Source organism: Oryzias melastigma, linkage group LG5 (assembly GCF_002922805.2).
Source record: "Oryzias melastigma strain HK-1 linkage group LG5, ASM292280v2, whole genome shotgun sequence".
NCBI classification, from domain to species: domain Eukaryota; kingdom Metazoa; phylum Chordata; class Actinopteri; order Beloniformes; family Adrianichthyidae; genus Oryzias; species Oryzias melastigma.
This window is the reverse complement of record NC_050516.1, coordinates 35746301-35758342: the sequence shown is the minus strand read 5'-3', so window position 1 is coordinate 35758342 and position 12042 is coordinate 35746301. Positions and strand designations below refer to the sequence as shown.

Genomic DNA, 12042 nt, shown 5'->3' with positions numbered 1-12042 from the left:
TTGACTGATGTTTCGGTGGCCATGGTGGCCCATGTGGCACTGTGCTATAAACATAGTTAATTAATAAAGACCTCCATGTTTGCTCTGCTGTCCTGAAGTGTGTCGGGTGTCGCTGCAGATCCTCAGCTTAGATAACAGAAATGCTGTCCAGGTTGAACTTCTGCTGGTGTTGGGATGAAAGAAAGAAAAGGAAATGTTTCAGAAACTGTTGGTTATGTCTGATGTAAGTGCCAATTTTGACCTCTACGTTTCAATTTTAACAACCTTGAGGTTCTGACACCAAAAAAAGCTCCTGAGCAGAAAATCTGAAGTTTAAGTGGGAAATAATATATTTTTTAAGCAACAGGAAAGTAATGTTTCCTTTTGTCTTTACATATGTAGGACCAAGATGACCACTGCTTTCATTTAACTGTCAGTTCTGTTTCGTTTGAGGTCCTTTCTTCAACAAATATGAAGGTTTCTATATTTCTATATATAGTCCATAACTGGTCTACATTACACAAGCTAAGAAAAAAAAAAGTTTTCTGGACTATAGTTTACATCATTGCTTCTTTGGATCACAAATACCTCAATTATTAAAATTTCACTTCTTTTTAAAGGATTTTTGTTTCACGTTTTAAGCAAAATATTTTTAGAAAATGTGTTTAGATTAACATGTGTTGCATAAAACAGAGAAAATGCCATTTTTGTAAGTTTTCAGAGCACTTACTGATTTTTAAAGAACTTTATTAAATTTAGGGCTCTTATAATTCCACTAGAAAAGTTGCATTACTTGCGATAATGCCAGTGTGAATACTTTTTGCTGAAAGTAGCTTTTTGAAGAAAATGGTGATGTAATTTCCTTTAAGTGCTCAAGGGATTTGCTGAAAATGCAGAAACTATTAGCAAAAGGTTACATTTGCCAAAAGACTGGAAATGTTGTTAGAACTATAAAGGAGACCTAAATTTCAGAAAAATTTGTAGTCAAATTGCTTAAAAATTAACAATACATGCCAATTTTGCAAAAAATATTTAGTGTGTCGCTTAAGTATGAGCTAAATTCCAAATAAGCCCCAAAAACTTTAGATGCCAAATTAGCCAAAAAGCAAACATGTTGCCTAAATATTAGCTAGTATAGCTTAACATTCATCAGTAAACTAAATTAGTCAGAAACATTATCCTGTTGCTAAAATACAAGATAAACTCTAAATTAACCTTTTAAAAAAAACACTAGAAAAAAATTACTCTAAAATGTTAGCATTTTGCTAAAACATTAGCAAAACTCAACATTAGCATAAAAAAGTGACAGTAGATGCAAAACAATAAGCTAGCACATTGCTTAAATACAAGCTAAACTCTAAAAAAACCTAAAATCCCTCAGTAAACTAAATTAGCCAAAAAGCTAGCACGTTGCTTAAGTACAAGCTAAACTCCAACTAGCCTAAAATTGCTCAGTAAACTAAATTACTTAAAAAATGTTAGTGTTTTGCTAAAATAGAAGATAAACTCTAAATCAGCCTTTTTTAAAAAGCCCAGTATAAAAAAAATTCTCTAAAATGTTAGCATTTTGCTAAAACATTAGCAAAACTCAACATTAGCATAAAAAAGTGACAGTAGATGCTAAATTAGCCCAAAACAAAAAGCTAGCACATTGCTTAAATACAAGCTAAACTCTAAAATAACCTAAAATCCCTCAGTAAAGTAAGCTAACCAAAAAGCTAGCTCGTTGCTTAAGTACAAGCTAAACTCTAAAATAACCTAAAATTGCTCAGTAAACTAGTTAAAAATGTTAGCGTGTTGCTAAAATAGAAGCGAAACTCTAAATCGACCTTTTAAAAAGCCCAGTAGATAACAAATTAGCCAAAAATCTTAGCAGGTTGCAACATATTATGTGAACTCAAATTTTTCATAAAATTTCTCAAAGATGAAAATATAGCCCATGAATATATTTAAAAAGGCTTGTTGCTAATCAAAACGTTCATTTCCTGAGGGGCATATTTTCCCCAATATTTTCAAAAACTATTAAGTTTATGAATACCAAAAATACAAGCATTAATGAACGTTTTGATACTAAGATTGCTGAAATCCTTGAAAGTGTGACGGATTTTTTACGTGCCGAAAAACTTACAGAAAGGAGCCGAAGAATCACTATGGGTGAAAGTTTACAAAGCATTCGCACAATTACTGAACAATAATTGACAATACATGATTACATAATAGGTGCTCTTTAAATACACACAACACACACAATTTCGCATAAATAGATGACTATGGTTAAAATACCCATTAGGTTCAACTTTTCCTGGCCTGTGCATTTCATACATGCTTTATAAACAACTAAAAACATTTGACACTAATCGTAGGTTCTATTTTCACTTTGATCAACCAGAAAACACTGGCTTTGCTTTGGCTTGGTTGCCATGTTTTGACACCTCTGCCCTCTTTTCCATCAGACTCCGCCTCCTTCCTCCGAGCATCACTAACCTTTTACCCAGAGAGAGCCCATAGGACGGGCGCAGGGGCTGGACGCAGGAGCGCGCGCGGATTTGTCCAGACTCAGATCTGTGCTGAGCTGGCAGACGGGACTGCGTCTGGATTGGCTGTGAGGAGGAGAAGAGGGAGGAGCCTCTCACAATGAATGTGCTGAGGACACATGTTTACAATGGTGGGGACAGAGGAAGAATGGAGCTGCTCAGGATCACTGAGCCCTGAGAGCCTCAGACAGAAGACTGAGGGGAAAATGCTGCAGGTTCTGCTGGGACTTCTCTACCACACTTTTGATCGCACATGTAAGTCACTCGGCTTGTTTTCATTTTAGCTGAAGCTCCTTTGAGGCTGTTTTGGAGTTCAGAGAGAGGAGCAGCATGAGGTCTAACAGGTTTCCACCATTGTTCCTAAAGATGCTGTCGATGTGAAGGGCTGTTGTGAACTGAACTGTGATCATGTTCTCCTGCAGATGGTGCCTTATTAGAGCAAAAACACAGACCAGGAACAGAGGTCAAGGAGGCCAGAGAGAAGTGTTTTCCTGCAGAACTGAAACTTCAGCTTGAACTTTTCTGAACTGTAAGCAGCTCAACAGGCTCCACACAAACTGAAACCCTCAGAACTCAGGGATGAGCGGTGTCCAGCTGCTGAAAGCTCCACCTGAAGAACCCGCTCAGAGGATGGCCTCCACGGTGGTGCCCCGCGGTGTGTTTGAACCCTCCCCGCCTCCCACAGCGGTCTGGCCTCCTCTAGACTTTGCACTGGGCGCTCTGGCCTGCTGTGGCGCCTGTGTGTTCACCAATCCCCTGGAGGTGGTGAAGACTCGTCTGCAGCTTCAGGGGGAGCTCTGCGCACGAGGATCCTACCAGATTCACTACCGGGGAGTCCTGCAGGCCCTCTGGGTGGTGGGCCGCACCGATGGGCTGAGGGGTCTGCAGAAGGGGCTCTCAGTCGGGCTGATCTACCAGGGGGTGATGAATGGAGTGAGGCTGGGATGTTACTCCTACTGTGAATATCTGGGAGTCACCGCCCTCCCTGGTGGGAGTTTGTTGTCAGGGGCAGGTGTCGGGGCTCTGGGGGCCTTCTGCGCTTCTCCTGCTTACCTGGTAAGCTATGAATCCTAGACTTGTATCTTAAATCTTCAACAGTACTTCTAGGCTTTTTTTAGATCGATCGATTGCCAATTATTTGTACTTTTTCCAAATGATTTTTTTGTCTATTTGTAAATTGTTGATTTCATGTGATTCTAATGTTTCAGCTAATATAACTTGTGAAAGAAATTCACAAACACCATAATGACGCTTAAACACAACATCTTTAACATGCTGTAACTTTTCAACTGTTAACCTAGTAGATTCTGAAGGAGAAAAGTAACGATTGAAAAGCTGCAGTAAATCAAAGAACAGTAGAAAAGTTGCATTACCTGCGATAATGCTAGAGTGAATTAGTCTCTGAAGATGCTAAAGCTTTTTGATGAAAATGGTGACGAAATTTACTGTAATTGCTAACAAGATTTGCTGAAAATGCAAAAGCTATTCAAGAAATGTTAAATTTGCTAAAAGAACTGGAAATTTTGTTAAAGAACAATGACAGAGCGCTGAAGTTGACCTACCATCAGAATGGAGGAGAAGAAATCTAGACTCATCACAATATTCCGATCTTCTATTGTCCACTTTTGGTGATTCTGTGTGAAATGTAGCCCCAGTTTTCTGTTTTTAGCTTACAGGAGTGATACCCGGTGTGTTCCTTTGCCGCTGTAGTCCATCTGACTCAAGGTTGTTGTGCGTTAAGAGATGTTCTTCTCCAGACCTCAGTTGTAACGATTGGTTATTGTGTACATGCTTAGTAAACGTTCACACAGTAGTGAATCCTTTTATAATAATTTTCAAAAGATTTGTAGTTTGGCTAATATTTTAGCAACATGCCAACGAGTGTTTTTCAGGTTTATTTGGAGTTTAGCTTCTATTTTAGAAACAGGCTAACATTTTTAACTAATTTAGTTTGCAGAGGAATTTAAGGCTAATTTCAAGTTTAGCTTATATTTGAGCCACATGCTAACATTTTTGGCTCTTTTTTTCTACTGGGGTTTTTCAGGTTAATTTGGAGTTCAGCTTCTATTTTAGCATCAGGCTAACGCTTTTGACTAATTTAGTTTACTGAAGAATTTAAGGCTATTTTGGAGTTTAGCTAGTATTTGAGCAACATGCTAACATTTTTGGCTATTTTTCTACTGGGTTTTTTAGGATAATTTAGAGTTCAGCTTCTTTTTCAGCAACAGGCTAACACTTTTGACTAATTTAGTTTACTGAAGAATTTTTAACTATTTTAGAGTGTAGCTAATATTTTAGCAATGAGCTAGCCTTTTTTGTAGCTAATTTTGCATCTGCTTTTTTGACTAATTTAGTTTACTGATGTATTTTAGTTTATTTTGGAGTTTAGCTAGTATTTAAGTAATGTGGTTTTTTTGTGCTAATTTGGCATTTACTGGGGCTTTTTATGCTAATTTGGAGTTTAGCCAATTTTTTAGCAACATGCTAACATTTTTGGCAAATTTGTTACCTACCGAGGTTTTTAATAGGCTAATTTAGAGTTTAGCTTCTATTTTAGCAACAGGCTAACGTTTTTTACTAATTTAGTTTATTGAGGAATTTGGAGTTTAGTTTGTAATGAAGCAACAAGCTAGTTTTTTACTTTACTAAGCTTTTCGGGCTAATTTGGAGTTTAGCTCATATTTAAGCGACACGCTAATTATTTTGCATTGTACAGCATTAGGGATTTTTAATCTATTTTACCACAAATTTGTCATGAATTTAGGTCAACTTCAGTGCACTTTCATATTTTATCAAAATGTCCAGTGTTTCAGCAAATATAACATTTTACAAACAAGCTTTTGCATTTTCGGCAAATCTCTTCAGCAATTAAAGTAAATTGCGTCACCATTTTCAGCAAAAAGCTTTACCTTGCACCAACAACTACCATTTTAATCACCTTTCACATTCTGATGCTGGATTTGAACTGCTGCAGATCGTCTTGTCCATGTCTACATGCATAAATGCAGTGAGTTGCTGCCGTGTGATTGGCTGATTAGAAAGATGCATTAGCGAGCAGTTGGACAGTTGTGTCTAACAAAGTGGCCAGTGAGTGTATATTGGAAGATTAGGATTTTCTGAAGCTTCTTTGTTTATTAATTTACCACAATGTAAAAAAACAGGTTTTTTTCTCTTGTATAACGATTTTTTTTTTTTTGTATAACGATTTTTGACCTTAACACAGTCGATCACTGGTTTCTGTAATATAGAAATTCCCATTTTTTTCTTAATGCATCACAGAAAGATGAGAAAATGCTTTACATTAAACAATAAAATGACAAATTGGACAGATTTAAGAGGGAAAAGCATCCACAGTCATATAAAGGATCAACATTTGGCTTGAAAAGCCAAAACAAGAATCCCTGGACCTCTTTTAGTGATGTCTGAAGTGTCTCTTCTATTTCTGTCTGCTGTGAGGCCACACGATCACGGAGATGTGATCGTGTTTGTCAAGTTTCCAACAGCCGTCCGCATGAATGCACATGTAAGGGAACAGTTGAATAGTTCAGAACAGGACTTGAGCCCCCGATGAGATCTCTGTCTCTTTTTGTATTAAACCCTGCAGAAGCTCCAGTTTTAGTATCACCTTTTAAAAATAAAAAGACTAAATATCTGCTCAGCATTATCTCTGGGAGCAGGTGAGCCAGCCTTTCAACACAGTGTGTTTACTGAACTTGTATGCAGTCCTCCTCAGCCTCAAGTTTCAGTATTTCCATGAATGCTCCCGTATCTCCTTTCAAATGAGTGGAAGAGTCTCCTCATCATTACTGTAGGAAAGTATGGAGTAATGACGTGTGGGCAGCTCAGTCACAAAATGTATCCTCGTGATCATCTCAACGACTACTGTAAAAACAAAATACACTGCTTCTGTGTGCTGCTGGGAATGAATGATGAAAAGAGTGAAGGTTCATTGACATTGTGAGATCATAGACAAGACACTCATATTTTTGTATTAGTTTAACACTAGGGCTGCCACTAGTCGACTAATCGACTATTAAAATGGTCAACAACTAATTTAATAGTCAATTAGTGGTTACTTTATATTATTTGGAGTCTGAGTGTAGCAAAGTTAAAAGTTATAATGGCATTATGCTAGCTTGTTGGACTATTTTGGCATTTATTAAGTTTTTTAAGCTGTTTTGGAGTTGGTCTAATATTTCAGCTAGATGCTAGCTGTTTTAGCTAATTTAGTTTTTTTGTTTTTTAGGCTATTTTAGAGTTTAGCTAATATTTAAGCTACATGCTAGCTGTTTTGGCTAATATAGTTTTTTGTTGTTTTTTAGGCTATTTTGGAGTATGGCTAATATTTCATCTACATGCTAGCTGTTTTGGCTAATTTAGGATTTTTTATTTTTTTGGGTATTTTGGGGTTTAGCTAATATTTCAGCTACATGCTAGCTGTTTTTGCTAATTTAGGATTTTTTATTTTTTTAGGCTATTTTGGGGTTTAGCTATAATTTCAGCTACATGCTAGCTGTTTTGGCTAATTTAGGTTTTTTTTTTGTTTTTTAGGCTATTTTAGAGTTTACGTAATATTTCACTTACCTGCTAGCTGTTGTGGCTAACTTCGGCATTTTTTCCGTTTTTTAAGCTAAGTTGTCATTTAACTAATATTTTAACTGGCTATCAGCATTTTAAGCTATTAGCTTCAGCAATTTCAGCTATCAACTTCAGCGTTTTTAGCTATTGATTTCAGCATCTTCAGCTATCGTCACTAGCATCTTCAGCTATCGTCACTAGCATCTTCAGCGGCCTAATTCATCTTACAGCATTCACACTAGCATTATATAATTTTTAGTCAGTTAAAAGCTAATGATGTGTGTTTTACATCCATTTTGCGCATGACCTGATTAGTCGACTAATCAGAAAAAATAATTGGTTATTAGTCAACTATTAAAATAATCGTTTGTGGCAGCACTATTTAACAGTTTTCCTTCTAAAAAGATACTAAAAAACACCAAAAATGAACATTTCTATGATTTTGTGCAGTTAAAATCAACAACCTTGTCTAATTAAGCATGTTTAGCTTCTGTAAACTATGCTTTATGATAATAACAGTTTTGTTTTACAGGTGAAGACCCATTTACAAGCTCAGACCATTCATGCCATAGCAGTGGGTCATCAGCATAACCATCAGGTTAGAAATGCATTTTATTTACAGCTGTGACTTTTTTTTTACTGCTGTTGGATGTCTTGAAATTGGGACATCAAGACAATGTCATCTGGATGAATGAGAACTATCACTGACACTGCTGTTGAATGAACTTCATTGTGTAAATGCTGAAACTCTTGGGCTATGTCCGAATTGCCACTTTAATCCCGAAAAAACTATATAGTGAAGGACAATCTAAGACCTTGGATTATAAAAACAATTCAGACACCATGCTCAATACTTTTATACATTATTATGTATGACGTCCCAGATTTAACAAAGTTAAAAATCTAATCAATACAAGAATTTTGTCTGTTTATGACTCCACTGTGTTCTGATGATGAGAACTTTTGGGGTTTATTAGAAAAATTACACTTAAACACATTTTTTTGGGCAAAAAAATAAATAAAACGCAATGCATTGTGGTCTATATTCAGAGAGAGCATTGATGCAAACTAGTTTTTCGCAAAGACTTCTGGGAAAAATTCTAGGACACTGGATTTTGGAATTGTAGATTCGGACACCACTACAAAATGGCGAACGCACCATATAGTCCAGGCATGTCCAAAGTGTGGCCCCTGTTTAAATATCCATCAGCTCTAAAGGCTCCTTTCATAAAATCAATATCATTTTAGCATTTTCTAAAAACTATGTGTATATTTCTTGATTATGGTTGGCTAAATTATGTTTTCATGTTCATCATAAAGAGGCGCTAAGAGACGAGACATCATCTACGATTTGCTAACTGGGAATGAAGTGTGTGAAAATTGGCAAACTGACAGGGATTTTGGTTAAGAAAAACATATATAGATATATTTGTTTAATGGTAAGAAATAAAAAGTATGCCACTGCGGTAAAATGTTCATTAGATTGTTCATTTAAATGTAGTATTTTTAAAATCGCTAAAACAAAGTCAGATAAATGGGTTGGCCCTCACACATGTCCATCTTACCAAATCTGCCTGTCTTTGAAAAAAGTTTGGACACCACTGATATAGTTTGTTTTCAAATGAACAGAATCGTAAATTAATGTAAGAACGACCAAACTGTTCAACAAACTTTTCATTAAATATTTATTCTACAAACAGAGATATGATCTTCCATCACGTAACTGTAAACGCTTCAGGTGATGATGTTTTTTTTTTTTCGTTTCAGGGCGTGTCCAATGCCTTCATTACCATCTACAGAAGAGAAGGTCTGAGCGGTCTTTGGAGGGGCGTGAACGGAGCTGTGCCTCGAGTCATGGTGGGATCAGCTGCTCAGCTGTCAACCTTCACCTCAGCCAAGGACTGGGTGTCACATTCTCAGGTGGGAACAATGAACAGCTGAAAATGTTATTGTTAAACCCGACAGCAGGTGAGTGACTCCCAGTTTCCCTTTTTGTTAATTTAGTGGTTCGGCTCAAACAGATGGCTGATGGCGCTGATAGCCGCTACCATCAGTGGCGTGGCGGTAGCTATCACCATGACTCCCTTTGATGTCATCAGCACGCGGCTCTACAACCAGCCGGTGGACAAGCTTGGCAGAGTGAGCGTCTTTTCCTCTCAGTGAAGTTCTTTAATAGTGTGAATGCTTTAAACCAGGGGTGTCAAACTCAATCGCACAAGAGGCCAGAATCTAAAACACACCTGAGGTCACGGGCCGAACAGGATAAACATTTATCGAACACTCTAAAACTACATTTTTAAAACTTTAAAACTGAAACTCTTTAACATAATTATGAAGTAGATATATAGCATTACCTGTGATAATGCTAGTGTGAATGCTGTAAGCTGAATTTGGCCGCTGAAGATGCTGAAATTGATAGCTGAAATGGCTGAAGCTGAAAGTTAAAAACGCTGAAGTTGAGAGCTGAAAACTCTGAAGCTGTTAAAATATTAGCTAAATGGATTAGTAAAAATGTAGCTAAAAAAACAGCTACACTTTAAAATAGCCTAAAAAACAGAAAAAAACCTAAATTAGCCTAAGAAGCTAGCGCGTAAATATTAGACTAACTCCAAAACAGCCTAAAAAAACTTTGAAAAAAGTAGAAATTTGTCAAAATAGCTAGGATGTGGCTGAAACATTAGCTAAACTTCAAAATAGACTAAAAAAACAAAAAAGTCTTAATTATCCAAAAGATTTAGCATGTAGCTGAAATATTAGCTAAACTCCAAAATAGCCTAAAAAAGCCTAGATTAGCCAAAACAGCTAGCATGTAGCTGAAGTATTATCTAAATTCTATAATGGCCTAATCTTAGTAAATGCCAAAAAGCTAGCAGAATATTAATTTTTAAAACTTTAAAAGCGTAACTTTGTATCATAATTATGAATTAAAATAGGCAGGAATATTATTCTAGAATAAATCAACTTAAAACTTCAATAACTTTCAATATTTTACTCTCCATAAAAATATATTTAATCAAAATTGTACAAGTTAGAAATGAGCGCAAGATAATATGATAGATAATAATATAACAATATAATGAAATAAAATGGTCTGGAGGGCCAGATAGAATTACCCAGAGGGCTGGATCCATGCTAGTGAGGTTTTTTGGGTTAATTCTGAGTTAAGCTAGTATTTTAGCAACATGCTAGCCTTTTTTTTGGCTAATTTGGTATCTACTGAGTTTTTTTTTAGCTAATTAGGAGTTAAGCTAGTATTTAGTAACGTGCTAGCTTTTTGTCATAATTGGCCTTTACAAAGGTTTTTTTGGGGGGATAATTCTGAATTAAGCTAGTATTTTAGCAACATGCTAGCGTTTTTTTTGGCTAGTTTGGCATTTACTAATTTTTTTGGGGCTAATTTTGGGTTAAGCTAATATTTTGGCAACATTTACACTTTTCTTTCTTTTTTTTTAGCTAATATTGCATCTACTGATGTTTTTTGGGCTAATTTTGAGTCAGTGTTTTAGTAACGTGCTAGCAAACAGCTTCAGTATAATCAGCGACCACATTCAGCAAAAAGCATTCACACTTGCATTATTGCAGGTAATGCAACTTTTCTAGTTGACAGCTGTGAGGACTCACGTTTCACCTCTTTTCCAGGGCCACCTTTACCGGGGCTTTTCCGACTGTTTGCTGAAAGTGTGCCAAGCGGAGGGTTTGCTGGGGTTGTACAAAGGCATGGGCCCCGTCTTTGTGCGGCTGGCCCCGCACACGGTGCTGAGCATGCTGTTCTGGGACCTGATGAGGCAACAGGCCATCGAATGGGACTAGAGGAGGAAGCACGACATTGAAACCCAGGGACCTCTCCTTTGCTCTGGGATAATGACTCTTATGCAAGTGTGACATTTTGTAAATTAACCGAGTTAAAAAGACACATTTTAGTGAAAATATAAATGCCTTTTCTTATTATATGTCCTACATCAGGAGAAAAATGCTACTAGAATATGTTAACACCGAAGTGGGTCCTTAATGTGGCATAATATATTTAATTCTAATATTAAACACTTAACTCTGATTGAAAAGCCATTTTGTCAAATGTCACACCACTGCCTTCTGTGAAACACAGAAATTGAAATCTGGAGCACTTCGTTATGATCCACACTTGTGTGAGATAAATATTGAGAATTTCTTTGTCAGGATTTTAAAAACTTGATCAGGTTTCCTGCTAGCAGGAGTGTTACACACTGTGAATGGAACTCTAAAGTTTGTTTTCCAGGCTTAAAGTGTACGGTTGACATTGTTTATTGTTGTTGATTTATTTTTAACTTACTAACATATGAAATATGTGCAAAGCCAAAAATACTGTTTAAAAGAAGGGTTTTTATGTACAGGAAGTCATCCTGGTGATCTTAAGGCCTTTAAAGTACTCCCAATAATCATAAATAAAGGTTTATTTTGTAAGAAACATGATGTTTTCTTGGTGTCTCTGTTTCACTGGATCTATGAAAGTAGGGCTTGGTTAATAAAATCAATTAATCTAAGCTTAATAGATCAATGATTGATCCATTAAAGTGGAGATCAATCAGAAAGCTAAAGTGCACTAGCTTGATAATAAAATAATATAATGGGATTTCCCATAGGACGACTAATGCTGACGCTTCATATTTAAATATAAATTGATTATAAATGAACATCTTTATACACTCAAATGCATTAATTTTCTAAACTCTTGTAAGAACATATTTTTAAAGTAACAATTTGTGGTCTAAAACACTTTTGCTCATACTTTTTTTCTTCGTCTGGATTAAGGAGCACTACTTTAGCATGATCGCCACCTAGTGGCCAAACTGAAACAAGAGAGGCAGAACAATTGTTGGAGCTTCTCTGTTTGAGAATCTATGTAAAACTGTTTTATTGACAATCTCATTATCATTTCACAAATAAATTTTACAGTATGTCAACTGGACCAGAA

General features: G+C 36.2%; 1 protein-coding gene across 1 annotated transcript; it reads left to right on the top strand.

The window, feature by feature from the left end:
- The first annotated feature begins 2499 nt into the window (after positions 1–2499).
- On the top strand, positions 2500–11537 carry slc25a34 (solute carrier family 25 member 34). The gene is made up of 6 exons (XM_024271263.2): positions 2500–2768; positions 2936–3569; positions 7624–7689; positions 8859–9011; positions 9096–9230; positions 10731–11537. Exons 2-6 carry the CDS (start codon positions 3093–3095, stop codon positions 10899–10901), a joined length of 1002 nt encoding a protein of 333 aa, XP_024127031.1. The 5' UTR covers positions 2500–2768; positions 2936–3092; the 3' UTR covers positions 10902–11537.
- Positions 11538–12042: the final 505 nt, after the last annotated feature.